The sequence below is a fragment of the Anomaloglossus baeobatrachus genome, chromosome 4 (assembly GCF_048569485.1).
Source record: "Anomaloglossus baeobatrachus isolate aAnoBae1 chromosome 4, aAnoBae1.hap1, whole genome shotgun sequence".
Taxonomy (NCBI): domain Eukaryota; kingdom Metazoa; phylum Chordata; class Amphibia; order Anura; family Aromobatidae; genus Anomaloglossus; species Anomaloglossus baeobatrachus.
Window position 1 is genome coordinate 616559983 of NC_134356.1, and position 27874 is coordinate 616587856.

At 45.7% G+C, this 27874-nt stretch overlaps 1 protein-coding gene across 1 annotated transcript in view; it reads left to right on the top strand.

Annotated features, from left to right (window-relative positions):
- The window catches only part of RETSAT (retinol saturase), a 54432-nt gene extending 28133 nt beyond the window's left edge, over positions 1–26299 (top strand). Inside the window, exons 7-11 of the mRNA XM_075346253.1 lie at positions 3731–3869; positions 9745–9854; positions 19280–19446; positions 20210–20369; positions 23641–26299. Coding sequence (XP_075202368.1) covers positions 3731–3869; positions 9745–9854; positions 19280–19446; positions 20210–20369; positions 23641–23786 — 722 coding nt within the window. The 3' untranslated portion in view covers positions 23787–26299. The remainder of the gene's footprint in view (positions 1–3730; positions 3870–9744; positions 9855–19279; positions 19447–20209; positions 20370–23640) is intronic.
- Positions 26300–27874: the final 1575 nt, after the last annotated feature.

A 27874-nucleotide genomic window follows, 5' to 3' on the forward strand; every position in this document is an offset into this window, starting at 1 on the left:
CTGGTGGGTGTCAGTAGAATATATGGCTTGATGAATAAAGTTGGTGTTCGTGACGCCACCTGTGGTCTGTGGCTATTAAGCCGCCGCTGCTGTGTGAGGCCTCCGGGGTGATGTTATGGCAGCATTGGTAGTACTGCTCCCCACAGGTGGAGCGGAGCCCCGGGGACACTGTTAGTGCTTGTGAAAGTCTATGGGGTGGTGTGGCTAACACGGTGCAGGGCCGACAGGCAATGAAAGAACCAGTCACAAACAACAGTCTCTTTACCTTTTCCTCTTTTACTTTGGAAACAGTCCAGTCCTGGGAGACCGTTACAGGTGGTGATGGGGATCCGGTCGGCCTGGAAGTATTTGGGGTGATCTTTCTGGCCAACTGAGTATGAGGCCTACTCCTGTGCTTTTCTTGTGATGTTAGGACCCTGCTTCTCTGAATCCAGCAATGGCCCTCTTTGCTGCTGGGACTGATGGTGCGTCCCTTTCCCTCTGTAGCAGGCTGCGCAGGCCCTCTCTGGTGCTTCTCTGCTGGAGTCCACACCGTGCCCTGATGCTGCAGCTGTGCCTTCGGGATGTTTATGGGCCGGGTGCTTGCAGCTCTCCTGCCCTTCGGATTCGGCTACCAGGGAGTATTTTAAGCCCTGGTGGCCACAGACTCCGATGTCCGAGTCTCTCTGCTGCCTCTCAGCTACTCCTGCTTCCCTGGGCCAAGCTACTCTAGCTCTAGGCCCCAGATCTACAGGACAGCTCACTCTGCGTCTGCTTCCTTCCACTTCTCCCTACAGACTGACCACTACTTCCTCCCGCAGGTCAGACTTGAGGAAAGCTCCCTGGAATTCCAGGTTCAGAGCTCCCCCTGCTGGCCGGAGGGAGAACTGCGTTGGGTGTTAAACTTGCTGGCCAATGGACCTCCCCATTACCTCCAGGCTCAGCATTAACCCTTTGGGAGGGCAATGCTGTTGTGGCGACCAGGTCCTGGGGCGCCACACTACAACCTGTGTTTTAAATATATTTGTAATCCGATTTGTGTGTGATGCATCAGCACTAAAAAGTCTAAGCTGAGGAAGTGAAGTGAGAAAAATATAAGAAACAAAATTAAATTTATGGGATAAAATAAATAATTGTCATGTGCATATGTATTCACCCCTTTTGTTACATAATTAATGAAATGAAGTCCACCTGTGCGCAATTTAAGTGGCCCGGGGTCTGTCAATATATACAGGGACATCTCAATAAATTAGAATCTCATCAAAAAGTTAATCTATTTCAGTAATTCAATACAAAAAGGAAATATTTTATATAGAGTCATTACACACAGAGAGGGATCTATTCCTATATATTATATAGAATGATTACACACAGAGGGATCTATTCCTATATATTATATAGAGTCATTACACACAGAGGGCTCTATTCCTATATATTATATATAGTCATTACACACAGAGGGATCTATTCCTATATATTATATAGAGTCATTACACACAGAGGGATCTATTCCTATATATTATATAGAGTCATTACACACAGAGGGGTCTATTTCAAGTGTTTGTTTCTGTTAATGTTAAAGGGAACCTGTTAGCAGAAATTTCGCCCAAAACCTAATAGATTCCCCCTCTGCAGCTCCTGTGCTGCATTCTAGCAAGGTTCCTGTTGTTATTGTGCCCCATGAGAGACCAAAATAAAGACTTTATAAAAAAAGATTCCCATGCAAAAAGGTAAGACTTTATAGTCACGGGCTTTCTGGGGCCTACACGGTTTCACACGGTGCTCAGTGCTCAGTCCCATGAGACTGGTACTGGGCATGCGCAGGGACCGCTGTAGCACTGGGCGGTGTCATCAGGTATGGAAAGGAGCGATGGGGGACGGCATAAAGGACCAGGAGGGAGAATAACGGACGCCAGAAAGCCCGCCCCCGTGACTATAAAAAAGATTCCCATGCAAAAAGGTAAGACTTTATAAAGTCTTTATTTTGGTCTCTCATGGGGCACAATAACAGGAACCATGCTAGAATGCAGCACAGGAGCTGCAGAGGGGGAATCTTTTAGGTTTTGGGCGAAATTTCTGCTGACAGGTTCCCTTTTAATGATTATGGCTTACAGCTAATGAAAACACAAAACTCAATTACCACAACACCTGCAAAGGCTTCTTAAACATTTAAAATGGTCTCTTAGTCTGGTTTAGTAGGCTACACAATCATAGGGAAGACTGCTGACTTGACAGATGTCCAGAAGGCAGTCATTGACACACTCCACAAGGAGGGTAAGCCACAAAAGCTGGGTGTTCACAGAGTGCTGTATCCAAGCATATTAATGGAAAGTGTAGTGGAAGGAAAAAGTGTGGTTAAAAAAAGGTGCACAATAAACCAGGATAACCACAGCCTTGATAGGATCTGAAAGGCCACAGAGGCTTCAATACCATTAAGCAAGAGGCACTACTAACCCAACAACACCATGAAGACCAAGAAGATCTCTAAACAAGTCAGAGAGAAAAGTACAGGGTTGGGTTGTAAAAAAAAAAAAAAAAAAAATTAAAAAAAAATCCCAATATCTGATGATCCCCAGAGCACCATCAAATCCATTAACATCAAATGGAAAGAACACGGTACCACCACAAAGCTGCCAAGAGAAGGCCACCCACCAAAACTCTCAGCCCGGGCAAGGAAAGCATCAATCAGAGAGGCAGCACAGAGACCAACGTTAACCGTGAAGGAGGTGCAGAATTCCCAAGCAGAAACTGGAGTATCTGTCCATATGACCACAATAAGCCGTACACTCCATAGAGCTAGACTTTATGGAAGAGTGGCCCGAAAAAAATCCTTTACTTACAGCCAAAAATTGGAAGGCTTGTTTTGATTTTGCCAAAAGACACGTGGGAGACTCCCCACATGCATGGAGGAAGGTGCTGAAGTCAGATGAGACCAAAATTTTACTTTTTGGCCACCAAGGTAAACGCTATGTATGGCGTCAAACCAACAGAGCTGATTAACTCAAGAACACCATCCTTACAGTGAAACATGTTGGGGGAAGCATCATGCTGTAAGGATGTTATTCGACAGCTGGGACCGGGAAAATGGTGCGAGTCGAGGGGAAGATGGATGGTGGGAAATACAGAGATATATTCTTGAGCAAAACCGGTTTCAGTCTGTCAGTGATTTGAGACTGGGACGGAGGTTCACCTTCCAATGGCCAAAGCTACTGCTAAAGCAACACTCAACTGGTCTAAGGGGAATGTGTATTGGAGTGGCCGAGTCACAGCCCAGCCCTTAATCCTTTTGAGAATATGCAGTCAGACTTGAAGATGGCTGTTCACCAGGGCAAACCATTAAACTTGAAGGAATTGGAACAATTTTGCCTTGAGGAATGGGCAAAAATCCAAGCAGCAATAGAGACTTATGCAAAGCGAATTGCAGCTGTAATTGTACTGATTTTAGGGGGGTGAATAGTTATGCACGCTGAAGTTTTCAGTTGTTTGCTTAATAATAAAATGAAAAAACCAAATGTTCACAGCTGTAGCAATGTTCTTTACATTAACTGAGGGAAAGCATCAAACCGTGAAATTCTGAGCTGTGAGGTAGCAAAACACACAAAAAAAAAATGTTAAGGGGGGTGTGAATACTTTTGCAAGGCACAGATGTATGTGTGAATCTTGTATTATATGGAAATAATCCCTGTTCTTTGCATTCCCACTTTCACATGTACACGTAGTAATTATTCCTAAACCCTGTGTTTTCTTTCAGAGATCCAGTCTCAGCTGGGCATGATGCGACATGGAGCGGGGGGCTTCAGTCTCTTCGTTGGCATAAAAGGCTCAAAAGAAGAACTCAACCTTCCTGCCTCAAACTACATTTATATTCCAGACACCGACCTGAAGAAACTGTACGTAACTGCCTGGATTATCTCTGTATACCGTGGGGCATACTTACTAAATGTCCCTCAAAAAGGGGTGGGCTACATGAGAATATCCACGAAAAGGGGCATTTAACACGTTCTTGGATGGAATGGAGAACAACATCCATGTTTGGGGAGTAACTCCAGAAGAAAACTTCTACACTGTAGTATGTCTGTGCCGCCCCCGTGCCAGCAGCCGACGCTGCTCAGATTCAGGCCTTCTGTGGGTGGCTCGAGGGTCTCCGGACCCGGGGGTCTTGCGGTCACTTCAACTGAAAGGGGGTTGTGGATTGGGGACGTATATGTACGTGGTAAGTTCGTGACGCCACCTACGGTGTGGGGTGAAGTGGGACACCACCACTGCTGTTGCGGCACACCCGGGGGAGATGTTGTGCAGCAAGCTGTTAACCCCTCCGTGGGCAGGGATGGTGGCCCCGGGACCCGATGGCTCAGATGCAGGGAGAGTGACGGCCGCAGGGGATGTCGGTGTACTCACTTTTGGTAAATAACACACGAGTCTCTGGTAAACCAAGGTGGTGGTGGCCGGTGCCGCAGCCAGATGTACTCGGGTCCCACACCCGGCTGGTGGTCTCTATCTTTCTCCTGCACTGTTTTCTGTGTGTATGACTTCCCCGTGTGTAACATAGGAGTCCGCTCTCGGCTGGATGTGGCCTAAGGAGCCGTGCCCGCAGACGCTGGCCCGTGGGATCTCTGGGCCTTGGCGGCTTCTTATCCCCTATTGGTGGGCTGTTGTCTTCTATGAGGGACTTTGGGTGGGACAGAACCTCCTAGTCCTGGCCTCAATTGGTTAATTAACCAGCTCCAGTCGGTTCTGGCTTCAGGGTCCGAGTACCCCCCTTTGTGCTACGGTTTCCGGGTCGGTTCCCCGTGTCGGTACCGGCGGGCTACAACCCTGGCCCATTACGTCTCTGTTCCACCGACCCGACTTCCCGTCTCCTGCTGACGGAGACCACCGTCTGCCTCCTAGCCAAGGCACAAGGTCTCCTACCCTGGTACCTGTCAGTTTACTTCAGGCCTGACACACAGGCCTCACCTCCACTCTCCTTGAACTCTGAAACTAGACTCTTTACTTTTCCCGCCCTGGGCTGTCTAAACCCCTGGGTGGGTGTGCACCAACCGCCTGGCCGCACCCACTGGTGTGCCTATCTGTCCCTAAGGGGGTGACTAGGGTTTAAATGGTTGGAATGGTTAGCTGGTGTTCCTAAATGTGGGAGTGATGTTATGCAGGGGCCTAACTGTGACTACCTGGATTCTCCAAGGCATCATATGTCCACCAAGATATTGATGGCAGAGGGACCTAGTAAAGATGTTTCCCACCAATTAAGATACTTAAAGGAGGGAGGCTAAATTTCTGATCACTGGAGTCCCTCTGTTGGACTCTCCAATAATGGGTAGGACAGAGGTCCTGGGTCTTCTGTTCTACAGTCATATGAAAAAGTTTGGGCACCCCTATTAATGTTAACCTTTTTTCTTTATAACAATTTGGGTTTTTGCAACAGCCATTTCAGTTTCATATATCTAATAACTGATGGACTGAGTAATATTTCTGGGTTGAAATGAGGTTTATTGTACTAACAGAAAATTTGCATTTAAACAAAATTTGACCGGTGCAAAAGTATGGGCACCTCAACATAAAAGTGACATTAATATTTTGTAGATCCTCCTTTTGCAAAAATAACAGCCTCTAGTTGCTTCCTGTAGCTTTTACTGAGTTCCTGGTTCCTGGATGAAGGTATTTTTGACCATTCCTGTTTACAAAACAATTCCAGTTCAGTTAAGTTTGATGGTCGCTGAGCATGAACAGCACGCTTCACATCATCCCACAGATAGATTTTCAATGATATTCAGGTCTGGGGACTGGGATGGCCATTCCAGAACATTGTAATTGTTCCTCTGCATGAATGTCTGAGTAGATTTGGAGCGGTGTTTTGGATCATTGTCTTGCTGAAATATCCATCCCCTGCGTAACTTCAACTTCATCACTGATTCTTGCACATTATTGTCAAGAATCTGCTGATACTGAGTTGAATCCATGCGACCCTCAACTTTAACAAGATTCCCGGTGCCGGCATTGGCCACACAGCCCCAAAGCATGATGGAACCTCCACCAAATTTTACTGCGGGTAGCAAGTGCTTTTCTTGGAATATGCATAACACCTTTTTGTATGACCAAACAACTCAATCTTTGTTTCATCAGTCCACAGGACCTTCTTCCAAAATGTAACTGGCTTGTCCAAATGTGCTTTTGCATACCTCAGGTGACTCTGTTTGTGGCGTGCTTGCAGAAACGGCTTCTTTCGCATCACTCTCCCATACAGCTTCTCCTTGTGCAAAGGCGCTGTATTGTTGACCGATGCACATTGACACCATCTGCAGCAAGATGATGCTGCAGGTCTTTGGAGGTGGTCTGTGGATTGTCCTTGACTGTTTTCACCATTCTTCTTCTCTGCCTTTCTGATATTTTTCTTGGCCCGCCACTTCTGGGCTTAACAAGAACTGTACCTGTGTTCTTCCATTTCCTTACTATGTTCCTCACAGTGGAAACTGACAGTTTAAATCTCTGAGACAACTTTTTGTATCCTTCCCCTGAACAACTATGTTGAATAATCTTTGTTTTCAGATCATTTGAGAGTTGTTTTGAGGAGCCCATGATGCCACTCTTCATAGGAGATTCAAATAGGAGAACAACTTGCAAGTGGCCACCTTAAATACCTTTTCTCATGATTGGATACACCTGCCTATGAAGTTCAGAGCTCAATGAGGTTACAAAACCAATTTAGTGCTTTAGTAAGTCAGTAAAAAGTAGTTAGGAGTGTTCAAATCAAGAAATTGATAAGGGTGCCCATACTTTTGCACCGGTCAAATTTTGATAAACTGCGGATTGCACATTTTCTGTTAGTACAATAAACCTCATTTCAATCCAGAAATATTACTCAGTCCATCAGTTATTAGATATATGAAACTGAAATAGCTGTTGCAAAAACCCAAATTGTAATAAAGAAAAAAGGTTAACATTAATCGGGGTGCCCAAACTTTTTCATATGACTGTACCTGTAACTGCACAGTGAGGGAGGAGTATGAATGGAGTGTCCGTCGAGTGTGCACCCCGCCGCCCCATTCAGTATCTGTGGGTTGTTCAGTGAAGAGGAATTAGGGCTAATGACCCCTAATATGATCTGTGGAGCCTGCAGCCATCAGTCATTTATTATCTATGACCTATAAATGTGGGGAAACTCCTTTTAAGAAGAATATTAAAGGATTTGTGACAAGTTTTATATAGGATAGGCAATACATTGACCACTGGGACCCTCATAGCCCGATCTGAATGGAAATGCGTTTCTCAGTCCCATAGTCAATAAATGTAGAGGTGGTGCACATGCTCCTCACAACAGTGGGGAGACGGTAAGACGCCCCTCTCCATCACTCCAATAAAAGTGAATGGAGCAGATTACTGCCTTATTGCCCTCTCCTAGGAATTTTTCATCATTAATATACAATACTAACTCTAGTACCCGGCATAGTTACTATCCCGGGCAAAGTGTCTCTCTGCCTGTCTCTGTCTGTGTCTCTCTCTCTCTCTCTCTCCCAAAATCATATTACCTCACACATAAGCTTCTTATACTAAGAATGTCCTTTGTTGCTTATAGCAACCAATCACAGCTCCTATTAATGACCTGTAGCTCCCAGCTACATTGAATTTAATGCAAGTAGGTGTTTTGGTGAATAACTGTAAAGCGCAGGGTTAAATTTTCCCCTCAAAACATAGTCTATGATGTTCCCTGAGTCACATGGAGTGTCTATGCAAACGTTTGTGATTGTAAATGCGACGGTGCGGATTCCTTTAGCGGACATACATACACACACACACATACATACACACATTCAGCTTTATCTATTCGATCTGTTTCCTATGTTTCATAATTCTGTGACTCCCAAATTCTATGGTTAAGAAGGTGTTGTTATGATGTTTGCCATTGACATGATAACTTTTATTACTTAATTGTGGTCACCGACAATTTACTCTTATACACTTTCCGCAGATGGCGGGCTCTCCGGGTTATTATTACTATATTATATTTGTTTTACGCTGTAGGGAACAATAAAATATATCCGCGCAGTTTATAGTCATCACTCAGTGCTAGTAATAGGATCATTTGCTCTCCCCTGACATTGGCTTTGGGCTCATAGAATTGCATTCTATCCTAAAACATCCACTTGTCATCATAGATATCCCTTTATGTCCTTCAAATCTCATTTGTCAGTATGTGTATTATCGCTTAATGCTAATCCTATTATTTTGGAAATTAAAATGGATGAGATTGATTACTTTGGTTTTACCAGACAAACCCTTTAAATACAAGGTATCACCTATCGACAGCATAGCTGATAACTTGTTGATCGGTGGTGGTACAACCGCCAAACGGGGAGCTTTTATCCCTATTAGTATGAAGAATCAGAAGAACTGCTCGAACGCAGCTTCATTCATTCTCTATGGAGATACCGAGCGCTGCTCTTGGCTTTTCCTGGCAGCCCCATAGAGAATGAATGGAGCAGTGGTCGAGCATTCTGCAGATCGGTGCAGCCCCTACCGGTCAGCAACTTATCACCTATCCTTTGCATAGGTGGCACCTTCTTTTCACTGGACAACCCCTTTAATCTCACTTTATCTCAGTGACGTCTCATGCATAAAACTGTATCTGTGCTGATTGACAAATTGATCTTGTGATTTCCGCAAAACGTGACCATATGTTTTCATACAGTATTTTGTATGGGTATGCATTACATAAAAGGAGTTTGTCCCATGAACAACATGTATTATTTACCCAGAGGATAGGTGATAAATGCATCAATTGGAGTCCAAAGACTAGGACCCTTATCAATTCCAAAGGGGCGAAGCCTTGTGAGAATGAGGTGGTCATGCTCATGTGGACCTTCACTCACTAACGCTTTAAGCGGGCTTTACACACTGCGATATCTGTCCCGATATCGCTAGTGTGGGCACCCGCCCCCATCTGTTGCGCGACACGGGCAAATCGCTGTCCGTGCCGCACAACATCGCCCAGACCCATCACACATACCTGCCCGGCGACGTCGCTGTGACCGGCGAACCGCCTCCTTTCTAAGGGGGCGGTCCGTGTGGCGTCACAGCGACGTCACTGAGCCGCCGCCCAATAGAAGCGGAGGGGCGGAGATGAGTGGGACGTAACATCCCGCCCACCTCCTTCCTTCCGCATTGTGGCCGGGAGACAGGTAAGGAGAGCTTCCTCGTTCCTGCGGTGTCACACGGAGCGATGTGTGCTGCCGCAGGAACGAGGAACAACCTCGTTACTGCTGCAGTAACGATATTTGAGAATGGACCCCCATGTCACCGATGAGCGATTTTGCACGTTTTTGCAACGATGCAAAATCGCTCATCGGTGTCACACGCAACGGCATCGCTAATGCGGCCGGATGTGCGTCACCAATTCCGTGACCCCAACGAGTTCGCATTAGCGATGTCGTAGCGTGTAAAGCCCCCTTTAGTCACACAGAACACAAGGGTTCCCAATTATTTCTCAGTGCCAGCCACATTGATTGGACCAACTCCAATCATAAATATATCATCTAGCCAACACATGGGTAGATAAATATTGGTGGGATAACACCCTTTAAAGTTTCCATACAACGTCATAGTTGAGTTCTGAAGTATTTCCTAAACAAGCACATACAGATGAAGGCCAGAATATCCATTTCTATGCAGAATCATTTTTGAGTTCTATAATCCTCTCCACCAGCAAGAGTATTATTTCACACTTTGTGGCTACATGTCCTAATTCATAAAATATATTAATTTTCTGCACAGAGAGAAAAACTACGCTTCTGCTTCTGCTGATGACGCTCCACAGCACATTCCAATGTTATATATCTCCTCCCCATCTGCTAAAGACCCAACCCATGAGGAGCGCTGTCCAGGTAGGTTCCTACAGGGGACTGTGGCACAAGTGCATTATCCATCATCCACAATAGTCACCCCATTCATGAGGTCTAGGAGCTAAGAAAATAACCTTAGGTGATCCCTATTATGACTGCAGCAGGCGACAACTTCTCCTCTATCCCTTCCCTCCTAAATAGCTTTGCACACATATCTGTCCTAGCTTTACTGTTCAGGTATTTAGAGGGTGTGATCTGGTCTTTAAACTTTAAAAGGTTTGTCCACTACTTAGACAGCCCCTTCTCATTCCCCTTGTTCGCCCCCGTAAAAGTAAATCAGCTTATTCTTGTCTCAGGTCCGGGCACGGTTCCAGCAACGTCTGACGTCACATTCCTGGGGCTCATGTGACATTGTTATGACACGTGGGTCCCATGACCAATAAGCGCCGGCTTCCTTCTCCCCGCCTTCAGACATTTGAGCAGGAAATAATCATAGTGCTCACATCTTGCTCAAATGTCTAAAGGCAGGAAGAAGAAAGCCGACGCTGATTGGTCGTGGGACCTGCGTGTCATAATAATGTCACGTGGGCCCTGGGAACGCAACTTCAGACATCGCTGGAACTGCGGCCACACCGGAGGGAGTATAGGCTTTTTTATTTTTACAGGGACAAACTGGGGGAATGAGAAGGGGTTGTCCAAGCCGTGGACATCCCCGTAAGTGGTCTGTAGTTATATCTGTGTTTTGTTCTTGGATCAACAGGTGTAGGACATATGGCATTTCTAATAATTATATTGTTTGTCTGGGGTCTGTATTGTTCTAGTGTCTATATTTTATCAGTAGTCTGTATAGATTAGAAGTGTTTTTGATTTTGACCTCTTTATCAGTTTAGAGGAGGCTGGTTTGGGGTCTCTAGATATTTTGACATCTAGGGTCATTATTTATTCTGACATTAATTATTTGGTGTCTATTTTAGAGAATTTTTAATGTAGGTTATAGTTTGGAGTCTGTATGTATTTTGTAGACTACTTGTTTTGGTGTATAATAATAATAATTTTATTCATTTATAAAGCGTTATTAATTCCACAGCGCTTTACATACATTGGCAGTACTGTCCCCATAGGGACTTTAGATTGTGAGCCCCAATCAGTATGTCTTTGGAGAACCCGGAGGAAACTCACGCAAACACGAGGAGAACATACAAACTCCTTGCAGATGGTGTTCTTGGTGGGATTTGAACCCAGGACCCCAGCGCTGCAAGACTGCAGTGCTAACCACTGAGCCACCGTGCCGCCCATACATGTATGGGTTTCTATTTTTCTCAATTTAATTTACCTTGCTGTAGGAGCCTGTGACCGCATTATATTAGGGGCATAGTCTATGTACGTGGATGAGCATTTGTTACACAGTTGTACACACTTATCACGCAATTTTGTTTTTCTTTTTCGCTCCTAATTGGGAGACCCAGACAGTGGGTGTATAGCTACTGCCTCTGGAGGCCGCACAAAGAACTACACTTAAAAGTGTAAGGCCCCTCCCCTTCTGGCTATACACCCTCCCGTAGGAGTACGGATTCCTCAGTTTTAGCTTTGTGCGCAGGAGGTCAGACACGCACGCATAGCTCCATTGTTTTTAGTCAGCAGCAGCTGCTGACTATGTCGGATGGAAGAAAAGAGGGCCCATACAGGGCTCCCAGCATGCTCCCTTCTCACCCCACTGTATGTCGGAGGTGTTTGTAAGGTTGAGGTACCCATTGCGGGTACGGCGGCAGGAGCCCACATGCTGATTCCTTCCCCATCCCTTTTTACAGGGCTCTGGGTGAAGTGGGATTTACTGGTCTCCAGGCACTGAGACCGTGCTCCATCTACAGCCCCTGGAGAAGATGCTGGATGGAGCGGAGTACATCAGGGACATGGCCCTGCTTCCTCAAGGTACTCTGTGTCCCCGTGCATTTGGCGCTCACACCGCAGCATGCTGGGTGTTGTAGTGCGCCGGGGACATCAGCGCTGCGGCGCTTGTGCCATGGCCTCATTCAGCTTCGCTGAAGCAGGCACACTTCTGGGAATCGGTCGCGCCGGCCGCTGGGACTGCGGCGCGGCTGGCACTTGTGGTGCGCCGGGGACTTCAGCGCGGGCCGCGCTTTTACGGCGGCCGCGCTGATAACTCGAGTCCCCGGCTTTTGCGGCCTAGTTCCGTTCGTTCCCGCCCCCAGACCTGCCAGTCAGGAGAGGGGCGGGACGCTGGTCAGTGCATCAGCGCCGAGGGCTGGAGTCGTTTTTACATACTCCAGCCCTCACAATCGGCACAGAGGGGACACTGTTTCCCGCACTTTTGTTTAGGAACTCCCACGGACCGCCCCTCTCCACAGACGCCGGCAGCCATTCCTGCTGACACGCTGAGCTGCAGAGGGGAGCCGGGGAGACCCAGACAAGGAATTCTGCGCCTCTTACCCGCTATTCAGCGGGCGGTAAGCAGCCCTCAGGGCTCACCCCCTCTTGTGCCAGTAGTATTCTTAGTATTTTGTTTCTACAAATACTTTGTATTGCATAGCGCTGGTCGCCCTTTGGCTATAGACTCTCTCACATTGCAGAGAGCCAGCAGCATGTCGTCCGTAAAACGCAAGGGTGCCAAGGCACAGACATTATATGCTTCCTGCACCGCATGTGGGACTTTTCTACCGGCAGGCTCCACGGACCCCCATTGTGTGCAGTGCTCGGCCCCTGCGGCGCTTGCACAGTCGGGACCTCTGCTGGACGTGACCCAGGGGGTACCACCTGTGAATGCTGTCCAAGTGACAGGAACTGAGTTTGCAGCTTTTGCTGACAGAATGTCTCTCACTATGTCACAAATTCTTGACACATTGCGTGCTAGGCCTGTACTTCAGGCCACGGACACTGTGCAATCATTGCCCCCTGGTCCCCCTCAGCTGAGTTACCTCCAAGCTCCGGGACGGGCACATACACCTCAGGGTGAAGACTCTGACTCGGACGATGGCCCCGGGCAGCCTAAGCGGGCTCGCTATGACGGGCCTTCACATTCATCTCAATGGTCAGGATCCCAGCGAGATGAATCTATGGGTGATGAGGCGGACGTAACTGATCAGGATTCTGATCCTGGGACCGCTCTCAATCTAGATACACCAGATGGTGACGCCATAGTTAATGATCTTATATTTAACATCAATAAGATGTTAAATATTTCCCCACCAGCTCCTCTTGTAGAGGAGTCAGCGTCGCAGCACGAGAGAATCCATTTCAGATACCCTAAGCGTACATTAAGCACTTTTCTGGACCACGCTGACTTTAGAGACGCAATCCAGAAACCCCACGCTTATCCTGAAAGGCGTTTTTCTAAACGGCTTAAAGATACACGCTATCCTTTTCCCCCTGAGGTGGTCAAGGGTTGGACCCAGTGTCCAAAAGTGGATCCTCCAATTTCCAGGCTTGCAGCTAGATCCTTGGTTGCAGTTGAAGATGGAGCGGCACTTAAAGATGCCACTGACAGGCAGATGGAGCTCTGGCTGAAATCCATCTATGAAGCGATTGGAGCGTCATTAGCGCCATCTTTTGCGGCCGTATGGGCACTCCAAGCTATCTCAGCCGGGCTTGCGCAAGTCGACTCAGTCACACGTGCATTTGCCCCGCAGGTAGCACCATTGACCTCGCAAATGGCGGCATTCGCGTCGTACGCGATTAATGCTGTTCTTGACGCTACAAGCCGCACGGCAGTGGCGTCAGCCAACTCCGTTGTTTTGCGTAGGGCCCTGTGGTTGAGACATTGGAAAGCAGATTCTCATTCCAAGAAGTGCTTAACCAATTTGCCTTTTTCTCGTGACCGATTGTTTGGAGAGCGTTTGGATGAAATCATCAAACACTCCAAGGGTAAGGACTCATCCTTACCGCAACACAGACAAAACAAACCCCAACAGAGGAAGGGTCAGTCTGGTTATCGGTCCTTTCGAGGACCGGGCAGGTCCCAATTCGCCTCGTCAAAAAAGACTCAAAAAGACCAGAGACGCTCAGATTCTTGGAGGTCTCAGTCACGCCCAAAAAGGACAGCCGGAGGAACCGTTGCCAAGACGGCGTCCTCCTGACTTGCAGTCTCCGATTCCCACACCCGCGGTCGGTGGGAGGCTTTCCCACTTTGGCGACATTTGGCTGTCACGCGTCAAAGACCGTTGGGTGAGGGATATTCTGTCTCACGGGTACAGGATAGAGTTCAGTTCTCGTCCGCCAACTCGTTTCTTCAGAACTTCTCCACCACCAGACCGAGCCGATGCTCTGTTGCAGGCGGTGGCCGCTCTAAAGGCGGAAGGAGTGGTGACCTCCGTCCCTCTTCAGGAACAAGGTCACGGTTTTTACTCCAATCTGTTTGTGGTCCCAAAAAAGGACGGATCGTATCGACCCGTCCTGGATCTAAAGTTGCTCAACAGACACGTAAAAGTCAGGAGGTTCCGGATGGAATCCCTACGCTCCGTCATAGCCTCAATGTCTCAAGGAGATTTTCTAGCATCAATAGATATCAAAGATGCGTATCTCCACGTGCCGATTGCACCAGAGCATCAGCGTTTCCTACGCTTCGTCATACACGACGAACACCTGCAGTTCGTAGCGTTACCTTTCGGTCTGGCAACAGCCCCCCGGGTCTTCACCAAAGTCATGGCAGCAGTAGTAGCTGTTCTGCACTCGCAGGGTCACTCGGTCATCCCGTATCTAGACGACCTGCTTATAAAGGCACCCTCTCAAGAGGCATGCCAGCACAGTCTGAAGGTGGCACTAGACACTCTCCAGAGTTTCGGGTGGATTATCAACTTTCCAAAGTCTCATCTAACCCCGACCCAATCTCTGACTTATCTTGGCATGGAGTTTCATACTCTCTCAGCGATAGTGAAGCTTCCACTGGACAAGCAGTGCTCGCTACGGACTGGAGTGCAATCTCTCCTTCAGAGCCAGTCGCACTCACTGAGGCGCCTCATGCATTTCCTAGGAAAGATGGTAGCAGCAATGGAGGCAGTCCCGTTCGCGCAGTTTCATCTGCGCCCTCTACAATGGGACATTCTACGCCAATGGGATGGGAAATCGACGTCCCTCGACAGGACTGTCTCCCTCTCTCAGACTGCCAAGGACTCTCTGCGTTGGTGGCTTCTCCCCACCTCATTGTCACAGGGAAAGTCGTTCCTTCCCCCGTCCTGGGCAGTGGTCACGACGGATGCGAGCCTATCAGGGTGGGGAGCGGTGTTTCTCCACCACAGGGCTCAGGGGACGTGGACTCAGGAAGAGTCCACCCTGCAGATCAATGTTCTGGAAATCAGAGCAATCTATCTTGCCCTGCGAGCCTTCCAACAATGGCTGGAAGGCAAGCAGATTCGGATTCAGTCGGACAATTCCACGGCGGTGGCGTACATCAACCACCAAGGGGGAACACGCAGTCGCCAAGCTTTTCAAGAAGTCCAGCGGATTTTGACGTGGGTGGAAAGCAGAGCGTCCACCATATCCGCAGTTCACATCCCAGGCGTGGAAAACTGGGAAGCAGACTTTCTCAGTCGCCAGGGCATGGACGCAGGAGAATGGTCCCTTCACCCGGACGTGTTTCAGCAGATCTGTTGCCGCTGGGGGACGCCGGACGTCGATCTGATGGCGTCACGGCACAACAACAAGGTCCCAGTTTTCATGGCACGGTCTCACGATCACCGAGCACTGGCGGCAGACGCCTTGGTTCAGGATTGGTCGCAATTCCGACTCCCCTATGTGTTCCCACCTCTAGCATTGTTACCCAGAGTTCTCCGGAAAATCAAGTCCGACTGCCATCGAGCCATACTCGTCGCTCCAGATTGGCCAAGAAGGTCGTGGTACCCGGATCTGTGGCATCTCACGGTAGGCCAACCGTGGACACTACCAGACCGTCCAGATTTGCTGTCTCAAGGGCCGTTTTTCCATCTGAATTCTGCGGCCCTGAACCTGACTGTGTGGCCATTGAGTCCTGGATCCTAGCGGCCTCAGGTTTATCTCATGAAGTTGTTGCCACAATGAGACAGGCTAGAAAACCATCCTCAGCTAAGATCTATCACAGGACGTGGAAGATATTCTTAGCGTGGTGCTTGGCTCAAGGGTTTTCTCCCTGGCCATTTGCATTGCCAATTTTTCTTTCCTTCCTGCAGTCTGGGTTGGAAAAAGGTTTGTCGCTTAGCTCTCTTAAGGGTCAAGTCTCCGCGCTATCCGTATTCTTTCAGAAGCGCTTGGCACGGCTTTCTAAAGTACGCACGTTTCTCCAAGGAGTTTGTCATATTGTTCCTCCTTACAGACGGCCATTGGAACCCTGGGATCTAAACAAGGTTCTCATTGCTCTCCAGAAGCCGCCTTTCGAGCCTTTGAAAGAGGTTCCCCTTTCTCGGCTTTCACAAAAGGTAGTTTTTCTTGTGGCGGTCACGTCTCTTCGAAGAGTGTCCGAGCTAGCGGCGTTATCTTGCAAATCTCCCTTCCTGGTGTTTCACCAAGACAAGGTAGTACTGCGTCCAATTCCAGAGTTTTCTCCCAAGGTGGTTTCTTCCTTTCATCTCAATCAGGATATCACTTTGCCATCTTTGTGTCCGCATCCAGTTCACCAATTTGAAAAGGGTTTACATCTGTTGGACCTGGTGAGAGCACTCAGGATTTACATTTCTCGCACGGCGTCTCTACGCCGTTCTGATGCGCTCTTTGTCCTAGTCGCTGGTCAGCATAAGGGATCGCAAGCTTCCAAATCCACCCTGGCGCGGTGGATCAAGGAACCAATTCTTCACACATACCGTTCTGCTGGGCTTCCGATTCCATCTGGACTGAAGGCCCATTCTACCAGAGCCGTGGGTGCGTCCTGGGCATTGCGGCATCAGGCTACGGCTCAGCAAGTGTGCCAGGCGGCTACCTGGTCGAGTCTGCACACGTTTACCAAACACTATCAAGTGCATACCTACGCTTCGGCAGATGCCAGCCTAGGTAGACAGGTCCTTCAGGCGGCGGTGGCCCACCTGTAGGAAGAGGCTGTCTGACAGCCCGTTCATGTGGTATCTTTTTACCCACCCAGGGACTGCTTTTGGACGTCCCACTGTCTGGGTCTCCCAATTAGGAGCGAAAAAGAAGAAGGGAATTTTGTTTACTTACCGTAAATTCCTTTTCTTCTAGCTCCAATTGGGAGACCCAGCACCCGCCCTATTTGTTCTTAGGGTTTCGTTTTTCGGGTGCACATGTTGTTCATGTTGTTTCTTAAGTTCTCCGATCTTGTTATCGGATTGAATTTGTTTTTGAAACTGTTATTGGCTTTCCTCCTTCTTGCTTTGGTACTAAAACTGAGGAATCCGTACTCCTACGGGAGGGTGTATAGCCAGAAGGGGAGGGGCCTTACACTTTTAAGTGTAGTTCTTTGTGCGGCCTCCAGAGGCAGTAGCTATACACCCACTGTCTGGGTCTCCCAATTGGAGCTAGAAGAAAAGGAATTTACGGTAAGTAAACAAAATTCCCTTCTTTGCAATAGTTCAATTTAGACTTGATCAATTATCTTTTATGGGATAGAGAGCAAAGGGCAATTGGATAAGAGAATAGTTCACTCTGTACCTTCTGGCAGCTGGGTTGTTTGATGCTCCACCTAAGATACTGCTTATCGTCCACTTTTATACAATGAATGTCTGGCAAACATCTGAAAATGTACCGCGCCACCCGGTGGACAAATAAGCTCCACAATGGCAATACAAACATAGCTCTCATGACTTTCTGAGTTTTCTAGTAATGTGGAAGAAGAATCATACTTGGGAAAACCAGCAGGGAACCCATGAAGGAGCTTTTATGTCAACCATATTGGTGGCTATCCAGTGTTAGGTGACCAGCATTTGTGTATAGGTAGATCAGTTTCAATGATCGGAAGTCGATGTGATTTTCCTGAAGGAGACTGTGTTCTCCGAAACGCGTTGAATAAGTCATAATGAAGCCATCTCAGTTCCACTGTATTTGTCCACGGCAGGACAGTTGTGTAACCCTTTCATCCTCTACCTGTTTTAATGATAGAAAGCCAGGCATGGAAGCAACAGCGCCAACACTTCTCCCAGAGCCAGCAGTTTTTTGTTTTTGTTAATACTATGATTTATTCAATATGTTAAAGCCCTGAAAACAGGATTACAATTTCAGACCTTTGTGACATATCCACAGATTTTGCCATAAAAGTCCCATCTCTAAACCCACACCTCTTCAGAAAATGTAGGCCTCCTGAAGCCAGCCTCATGGCCGATGTGCACCGAGCAGTGGCCGCTCATCTCTGTAGATGATAGAGCATTGATGGCAACAAGCATAGATAGAATGAAGGACTTATTATGGAGTGTCAAGATGGAAAGCTCAAACATGGGTCTCCAACACAAACCGGTACAACTGGGACACATTTGAGATGGACAGCAACAAACTGGAAGTTGTAAAGAACTTCAACCTATTTTGATCAATGATCATTCAAGGTGTAGCAACGACATCAGAAGTCAATAGGAGAATACTTATGGGCAAATCAACAATTAAGTCACTGGACAGGTTTTTCAAATCAAGGAACATTTCACATCCGATGAAGACACGGCTTGTACAAAGTCTGATCTTTTCTGTAGTAACCTGTGGATGTAAAAACTGGACGATAGAGAAACAAGTCAGAAGAATCAACGCCTTCAAAATGTGGTGCTGGAGAAGGATGTTATCTATACCATGGATGGCAAGAAGAACAAATAAATCAATTTTTGAACAAATGAAGCCAAACATGTCACTTGAAGCAAGGATCACCAAGGTACAACTTGTCTAATTGAGACAAATACTACGAAGAGAGCAATCACTTGAGAAGAACATCATGGTCGGAAAAATAGAAGGAACAAGGTGAAGAGTAAGACCAGCAACCCGATGGATTGATACTATCAAGAAAATGGCGAAGAAGACCCTGGTGGACTTATCCCTGCACATCGATCTTCATACAGAGCGTTCATCCATCAAATCGTCATGGCTTGAAATGGAGCTGAAGGCCGTTCAATAATAGAGGGATTTTCATTTTCATACAAAGTGGGCTCAATACATGAATTTTCAATATGTGTTCAGATACTTATTGCATACCATAAATATTGGAGAATGTAAAAAAACTTAAAGAGTAAAACACAGTACAATAGGATTGTGTACTCTTTCCCTTATGTTGGCATGCCACGATCACAGTAGTAGAATGACAGCCACAGTATCCGCCACCATGATGCTCGCCACTTCCATATTCCCTCTGCAGATACATTTTACAAACTAGTCAGTGGCCATATGGCGGAACAGGTGAACCACTCTTTAGATCACTTCTGCTTGTAGAGATGGGCCTCGTCTTTTCTTATCTTTAACTTTCAATGTGTCTCACAGAATAATAATGTTTACACATGATGTTCTAAATGGGAGGGGAAAAACTTTTTACTTACAATTCTGACCCTATAAAAATCACCTTCCAGGAAAATCCACTCTGACCGCGCTGTCCTTCACACCCTATGAGTGGTTTGAGGAGTGGAAGAATAAGAAGGTGCAGAAGCGTGGTCAAGATTATGAGAGTGTAAAGAGCACATTTGCTGAGGCCATGTTGGAAACCCTCATACAGCTCTTCCCTCAAGTTAAAGACAAGGTGAGTGGAACAACAGTAGACGGAAAAACAACAGAACCGGGACCGGGTAATGAGAAAGATGGAAAAGAGGGAAAGGCAAACGATGGGCAATAAAAGGAACAAGATATATGGATATAAGGAGAATAATTGTTTAAAAGTTGCTGCGTTTATTATGCCAGAAATGTTACTCCAGTCCTTAACTATGGTAACATTTTGGACGAGGTGGCTGCCACCGATAAAATTGGCTGAATACCTTAAGTGACATGTGCCTTTTAGTGAATTTGGCACATCTTATTCCTGCACGCCCCTCATTATATACAATATGACAGTATTAATGAATCAGGGCCTTAGATCTGCTTGAGGAGACCTTGTTAGGCCATGTTCACAAATTCAGTATTTTACCTCAGTACTTGGATGTCAAAACATGGAGGGGAAAACTATAATAGAAACACGGCACCACTTCTGCATTTTTTACCCACTCGGGGTTTTGGGTACAAACACTGAGGTAAAAACTCACCAAATACGTAACATGTGCGCGTGGCCTTAAGGTATTGGGCTAACCACGAGGTGTCCCACTGCTGAGGACCCCAGCAATTGGCTATTATCAGCAAGGGACCCCAGTAGTGCTTACTACCCTACAGTGGCAGCACAGGGGAAATGCAGTGCCCACCTCAGATAATTTCTGGGACTGCAATCATTATCAGAAGGCTGTCTTCCGAGACCTGATGTGACTTTTTCATTCTCAGTTCCTTAGGGTCCTAAAACACTTTTCTTCCTTTTGTAGATTGACTGCTATACGAGCGGAACCCCTCTCACAAATTCACACTACCTCGGTGCCGCACGAGGAGAGTTTTATGGCGCAGAGCATGATCTTGCCAGGATGAGCCCTGAGACCACCATCGCAATCAGACCTCAAACTCCCATCAAGGGCCTTTACTTGACAGGTGAGATGTGGTGAACGTGTAATGTAAACTAGGATTGGAAACGCAGTTAGGGTAACAAAAATCCAGTGCTAATTTTGTGTCCCTTTACTGTGGATTTTTTTGCTATCGACTGTGGATGAGGAATCCCTCTTGCTATTTTAATACCCAGAATATTTGCTACTTGTGAATATACCCATGAAGCTGTTGATCACCTCAGACCTTTTCTACTTGTAAAGCTGACTATACACATTACATGGCTGTCAGGAGAGCAATGCTTTGGCTATCATTTGTCCGGCACTTCTGTGCTCTCTGAGAAAGCTGCTGCCAGACGTCCTTACCAGAGGCTTATCCCTGAGAGAACAAAGTGATGGACAGTTTGAAATCAGACATTCTCGATCAACACTTCCCTTGACAATCAGTAGGCTGGGGACCTCGTATATGTTGCGCTGTCAGTTGATCCCTCGATATCAGGGGGTTCGGCCGACCATTAGTCTATTGTGTAAGGGGCCTTTAAAGGGATCCTGTCAGGTCCCTCCAACCCAGCAGCATTGATACCTGTATGCCCAAATTCCCTCCCTGACCATCCCTGTATAACGCTTTTCCCTAATATGAAGGATTAAAAAAAACGTAATATAAATCTCGCTGTCCCTATGCTAATTAGGCCTGTAACTAGTCGTATGGACGGTAGTTCCCCAGACTAGTTGGCCCTTTTCCGTGTTATCACTCCTCTGTGGGCCTGAAAATGATTTGCACAAGCTGGTGTCACCGCCAGCTCCTGTAAATCTCACACATGTGCACGGCTCAGTTCAGCCACGTCAGATGCAGGGTGTACGCTTCCCAGCTTCATTAGGCGCGCTGAGCATGACCGGAAGTTCAATAGATGACTCACGTACCCGTCTTCTGAACTTCCGGTCATGCGCAGTACGCCTACTAGCCGTGAAACATACACCCAGCTTCTGAGGCGCACTAACTCGGCCGAATGAGCTTTGCGCATGCGCAAGATTACCAGTTGGCAGTGACACCGGCTTGTGGAAATCATGTTACGTCCACAGGGGCATAACATGGAAAAGGGGCTGAATAGTTTGGGGGACACAATGCCCCTTCGACTAGTCAAGGCCCTAATTAGCATAGGCACAGTACGGTTCTAAGTTGTGGGGTTTTTTAAACCTTCATATTAGTGAATAGTGTTTATACAGGGCTGGTTAGGAGGGAATTTGGGCATACAGGTATTAGTGCTGCTGGGTTGGAGGGAATAAGGGACCTTACAGGTTCCCTTTATGAAGGCTTCCTTGACAATAGCCTCATCACAAACTGGAATGATAAGTGGGCTAATGACCCCATCTCACACTAGTATTTTGGTATTAAGATGGTCTGTAAATTGGTCCAGATTAGCGATGTTGTGTCAAAAATAGCCCATTTGCACTAACACAGGTCAACATTGTATCCACACGGATAGCTCAAAGACTGAAAATATGTTAGTCTGAACAAGCCTTTAACAAAAAGGAGACAGCTGCACTCTGTAGTGCTAAGACATGTGGAACAATGAATAGGGGAATATAGACATGCATTACTGCTATGAAACAACATGTAAAAATGCAGATACTTAGCACACAAAATTGGCTAGATTTTATGTGAACCCAACAGCCAGTGGCAAGGCGACCTCATTTTTGTTGGGTCCCTCTCAAAATAATGCCTACAATTTATGGGAGGACAGGAACATGCAAATGGAGAATTAAAATCGCCTGAGGCTGAAGAGCAGGAGCGCTCAATCAGAAGGCATCACCCTGTAATCTAAGAAAAAGACTGAAGGCCATTTTTGTGTGCTAAGTATCTCAATTTTTACATGTTTTTCAAAGCAATAATGCATGTCTATATTCCCATATTCATTGTTCCACCTATCTTAGCGCTAAAGAGTGCAACTGTCTCCTTTTTGTTACTATGCGTCATATTCAGTTTGCGCCTGTTCACATTAGAGAGATAAAACAGCCTTTCAGTCTTTTTCTTAGATGAATGTCGCCTTTAGACCTCATTCAGACATCTGTTTTTTTGGCGTACGAGAAACATGGACCATTTTTTCACAGAGTATCATGAGCATTTCATCAGAAGATGGTCAGTTTCACAAGGTTTTTTTTTTGTTTGTTTTTTTCCCATTGATGGAAAAACAGAAAAAGGTTTCTCCATTTTTTCCTATCAATGAGTGAAAATGCTAAGATGGCATCAAAGTATTTCCATAGACTTGTAATGACAATTTTTATCCAACACTCTGATCAATATCAGACATATCGCCGCAATTTGGCACAGATTGCTTGGTTCAAGGAAAGTGTTTGACATGTGAATGGTTTTGTATAAGAAAAATGGAGCTCTAGCCACTTATGAAGATATTACATCTCAGCGGGTGAGGTGGATTCTGGAAGCCCTCAGTCCAGATGAGCAGTTGTTGAGCAGCACGGACTGATGACGTCGGTGCAGCGAGGATAGGCTGGAGCAATGGAGGCTTTAAATGAGTGGATGGGAACTGAAGGAGCAGAGCAGTAGCCTGGGATCAGAGTTGAGATAACGGCACAGCAGAGTAGACTCGTTGATGTAGCAGAGTTCAGTAACTCAAAAAACCTGTGGTAAAGATGTAGAGTGCTGTAGCAGAGTCCAGAGCTGGGTATGTCAGGAGACTTGCTTGAACTGATCTAGCAGAGCTCAGCAGATCAAAATGGGGAAACATAACTGGGTATGTCAGGAGCCACCTAGGGACATCATAGTGGAACGAACCATCGGAGCAACATATATAGGATAGCAACTTGGTATTGAATAGGGCTGCAGGTATTGGTACTGGCGAGGACGCCGACTATCTAAATCCTTAGGCGGTGCACCATATACTGAGTCTATATGATAGACAGTGTGAACTCACAGGAACATGGTGGTTCACCATAGAAGAGTGAAGGTCGGAGGATCTGACGTTTGAGGTCAGACAGGTAAGTGACAGACATATTCATTATGTCAGGCAAGTCCCAGGATACTCCTCGAAGTAAAAGCAAATGATTAAAGAGCTAGATATATACATATATGTGTGTACACATTCTCTCTCTCTCTCTCTAGATCTCTCTCTAGATCTCTCTCTAGATCTCTCTCTCTCATATATATATATACATACATACATACATACATACATACATACATACATACATACATACATACATACATACATACGTATGTGTGTATATATAGATAGAGATATATGTATGTAGTGGAATATAATAGAATAGGTCATAAAATATCTTTTTCTTTTAAACCTTCTCAGGTCAAGATCTCTTCTTATGTGGATTTGCCGGGGCTTTAAGTGCAGCGGTGATCTGCGCCTCTGAAATTTTAGGACGAAACCTTTTCGTAGACCTCCTGAGACTGCGACGACAAGTTCTGCAAAACAAGACCAAAAAGGCTGAGTAATCGGTGGGCTCCGGGACCACCCAACACTGCTGGGAAAATCAACATTAAAAACGGAACATGAACAGTAAATTTGACCAGTTGAAAACAATTTAGGCTTGTCCAGTGTCTTAGTGCGGGATGTGCGGTCATCCCGATCTGTACTGTACTCCATATCACCCCCGCGCTGCACGGATTCTGGGGGCTGCACTGTAAATCTACTCAAAATCCAAAAGGACATTATTACCTACAACACGTGGATGAGGGACTATAATAAAACTCTAGTACCTGTGTTATCATTAGGGAACTATTACATTTTTCAGTTTTCAGCTCCACAGTCTAACAATATTTATTAAAATCCTCAGGATTAGGAAGATTAATAATAACCACAACCAACGCACTTTAGGAAAAATCCACTGACTGCCCTGTGGTTGGGGTCATTCTCTAAAGATCCGATCTGCCGCCTCTTAGATGATAGTACTGAACATGGTTAGTTCTACAAGAGTACACATTAATGGACACATGGCGGCTCTCCCCAAAAATCCTCTGCATTCAATAACCAGCATTTTTTTTATTTTAAAGAGTAACCATTTTTCTTTACATAAATTAGAAATAAGAATTTGTTTTCTCATCCCCGTCGTCCATACTGATCATTAACTTTTAATTCACTGTCCTAATAAAAAGCAATGAGACAGATTATTAGCTCACTGAGAGATCAGGTTACAGCTGCTGTCCATAGACGTCTATGGAGGTGGCTGAGGGAGGAGCTGGAGACTTTGCTGCTGCTTTAAATTAAAGTTTGGCGGTTACTTCAGAATATGTGTGACTGAGGGGGAACGGGATTTCCTCTTCTGTCTCCTCCCACCTGGAGCAGAGCTTAAAGGGGTATTCCCATCTCAATAGATCCTATCCCAATATGTATAGCAAATACCTCCAATTAGAAATGTAGTATAGTTCTCCTGATTAACTATGTCTCTTACCTCATGTGCAGGGCATTGCAGCTTAGGTATGCATAATTAGGACTACAACTAACTGTCATTATATGCATGGTCCTAACCATTGATACCTGAGCTGCAATGCCCTGCACATGAGGTAAGTGACAGCTAATCAGGAGAACTATACTACATTTCTAATTGGAGGTATTTGCTATTATTAATAATAATAATTAATAATAATAATATAATATTACCTACTACACATTGGGATAGGATCTGGGAGATGGGAATACCGCTTTAAAGAAAACTGACAATAAGCAAGAAAACCCCAAACATCCAGAAATGAGCCATATAATGACCCTAAAAGAGTAATCACCGTGTACACACATACGACAGCTTAGTGTGAACATTCCCCTGAACCTAACAGTTACACTTTTAAAACTGTACTCTTTTGCTCCTCTGTTAGTCCTCTTGGAAATATGAATACATTTGCTGCTAGGTGTTACCACACCATTTAAAAATAGTTTTGGGGGTGAGGAGTGATGTACTTGTGGTTCTACTCTCCATTGTGCATAGACTCCCTTTATTGACATAAGGATGGCAATGCCCATTAGCCACTTTATTTGTTTCCAGGAGGAATAACAGAGGAATTACACAAATCGATTATTAAGAAAAGATGCTCAAAAATCTTATTTTTTATTTATTAAGGAATGCAGATTTTTTTTAAACAGACGTCAATAATGCAGACATCACACATACATTGTAGGACGTGTGACTGACCTGTGTCCTTACCGTGTGGCTAAAATCATTGACTAACCCTACTTTAGTGCTAGGTAGATAATCTATTTTCAGAATTTCCTTACTTTTTTGACACAAATGTGATTTTTATGTGTTTTTTTGTTTTTGTTTTTTTTTTAGTTTTTTTTCTATCCCCATAGAAGTTAATTGAACCATCCGGACACCAATCGGTGTTGGTTTCCATTGACTTCTATGTAGCCCGACAATGAAATCCATAGGAAAGCATAAGGGTTGTAAATAGAGGCAAGTAATAATTGCTGCAGAAAAGGATGTAAATGGAATAAAATGTTCTCCTGATCTTATCATGGTCACATCTGAAGCTGGTGGATGATATATTTTTTTTTTTTTACTCTAAAATGCTATAATCCGGTCAGAGCGGGCATCCTTTATAGGCGGAGGTGGTACTTGAAGCTCCCGGACCCCCATGGACAATCTGATGCATCCCAACTATCAGGTGTCATTTATAGTACCACTATGGGACAAGGACCTTTTTGGATGGGACAAGGACCTTTTTGGGACATTTGCAATTTCTGCATCCCTGAATGTACATGGTTTTGGTTTTTTTTTTTGAAAGATGAAATGTGGAATTTGTCTTTGTGATGTTTTCTATTAATATTCACCCTATTTGTGCTGTAATGTCATAAATCAGGTCGATGTGTGCACCTTAGAAACCGTCATGGAAAGAAATACTAAACAAAATATTCCCCAACCAGGAAAACGTTTATTCACTTAAAATACTTTTTGTGATTTGGGAAAAAAATACTGTTTTCTATAAATAAAAAAAATTAATAGTAGACCTTTTTAGCTTGAGTGTGTTTTTTGTTTTTTTTGTATATATGGTTCAATTTCTTGTCACCTTTTCTGTGACTATGCATTAGGTTGCACAGAAGTTCAGCGACCTATTTCCCTCCCAGACTGGAGGGGCGCTGTGGTTCTTCATGAGATGTTCATTTCTTACACCCTGCCCATGGTTGTGTGTAGAGAGGTTGTTGGACTCTAGTAACACCCTCCGGACCTTGTAATCAATATGAAATTGTCCCTCTAAGTACAGGCAAGTATCAAGCGAAAGGGAAGGGGAACAGTGTGTCTAGGGAAGGGGAAAATGGTGACCCTTGACCAAACCTACTGCTGGTCCCTGGGGTCACTTACCACCCTAGATAGGTTCCGCTCCTATGCACCGAGCCGGATACCTGACCCTAGGTATCCCTAGTGCTGGGCCCTAAATACGGAATGGGTGGGATGAGCTCTTCACCAACCCCACTAAACACTACAGAAGGCACAAGGAGGACACGCAGGGGAAAAAGCGTGAACTACTTATTAGATGACGCAGAGTATTCAGAAACGATATCACAGGAGTACAAGCCACCTGCTTGCAACCTAGGCTTGAAGGAACTGAAAAATATCACCAGTAAAGTTGAGCGAGTACCAAACTATTCGTGCAATGCAAGTGAATGGGGAAAAACTCGCAATGTAACGAGTAACCCAAATGCCGTACTGTTTGTGCAAGTAGCGAGTAGTACAGCATTCGGGTCACTCGTTACTTTGAGAGTTTTCCCCATTGACTTGCATTACACACACTATTTGGAATGAATACGTGAGGATTAGACAGTACTCGTTATGAGTATATGAGAATGAATAGTTAGCTACTCGCTCAACTCTAAAAACCAGTCCAAAGAAGGAGTATTTAAATACCAAGGGAACACTGATGATCAGCAGCTGGGTACCAATACCAATGAATACTGACAGCAGGAACAATGGAAAGTCAGGGAGCATTCTGGGAAACGATATGCTGTGACCTTCTATGGCCAGAAACCACATGACTGTCTGTCTGTCACCCGTGACAGAAATATTGTTTAATAATCAATTTATTTATTTTTTTGTGACATCACATTTAAATATAAAAAATTATATATTTTTCTATGGCAAAGACAACCCTATTATTATACCTCAATGAGCACTAAGCACCCAACTAATTATTGCATCTGCGTCCCTTTTTTTGCTTAGTTTTTGGTATTTTTTTGCCTAATTTTTTCTTTTAATTCCTGGCGTACATGATGGCATAATACAGCTGCCTGCCCCACTGCATGACGGCACAATACAGCTGCCTGCCCCACTGCATGACGGCACAATACAGCTACCAGCCCCACTGCATGACGGCACAATACAGCTGCCTGCCCCACTGCATGACGGCACAATACAGCTGCCTGCCCCACTGCATGACGGCACAACACAGCTACCAGCCCCACTGCATGACTGCACAACACAGCTACCAGCCCCACTGCATGACGGCACAACACAGCTACCAGCCCCACTGCATGACGGCACAATACAGCTGCCTGCCCCACTGCATGACGGCACAATACAGCTACCAGCCCCACT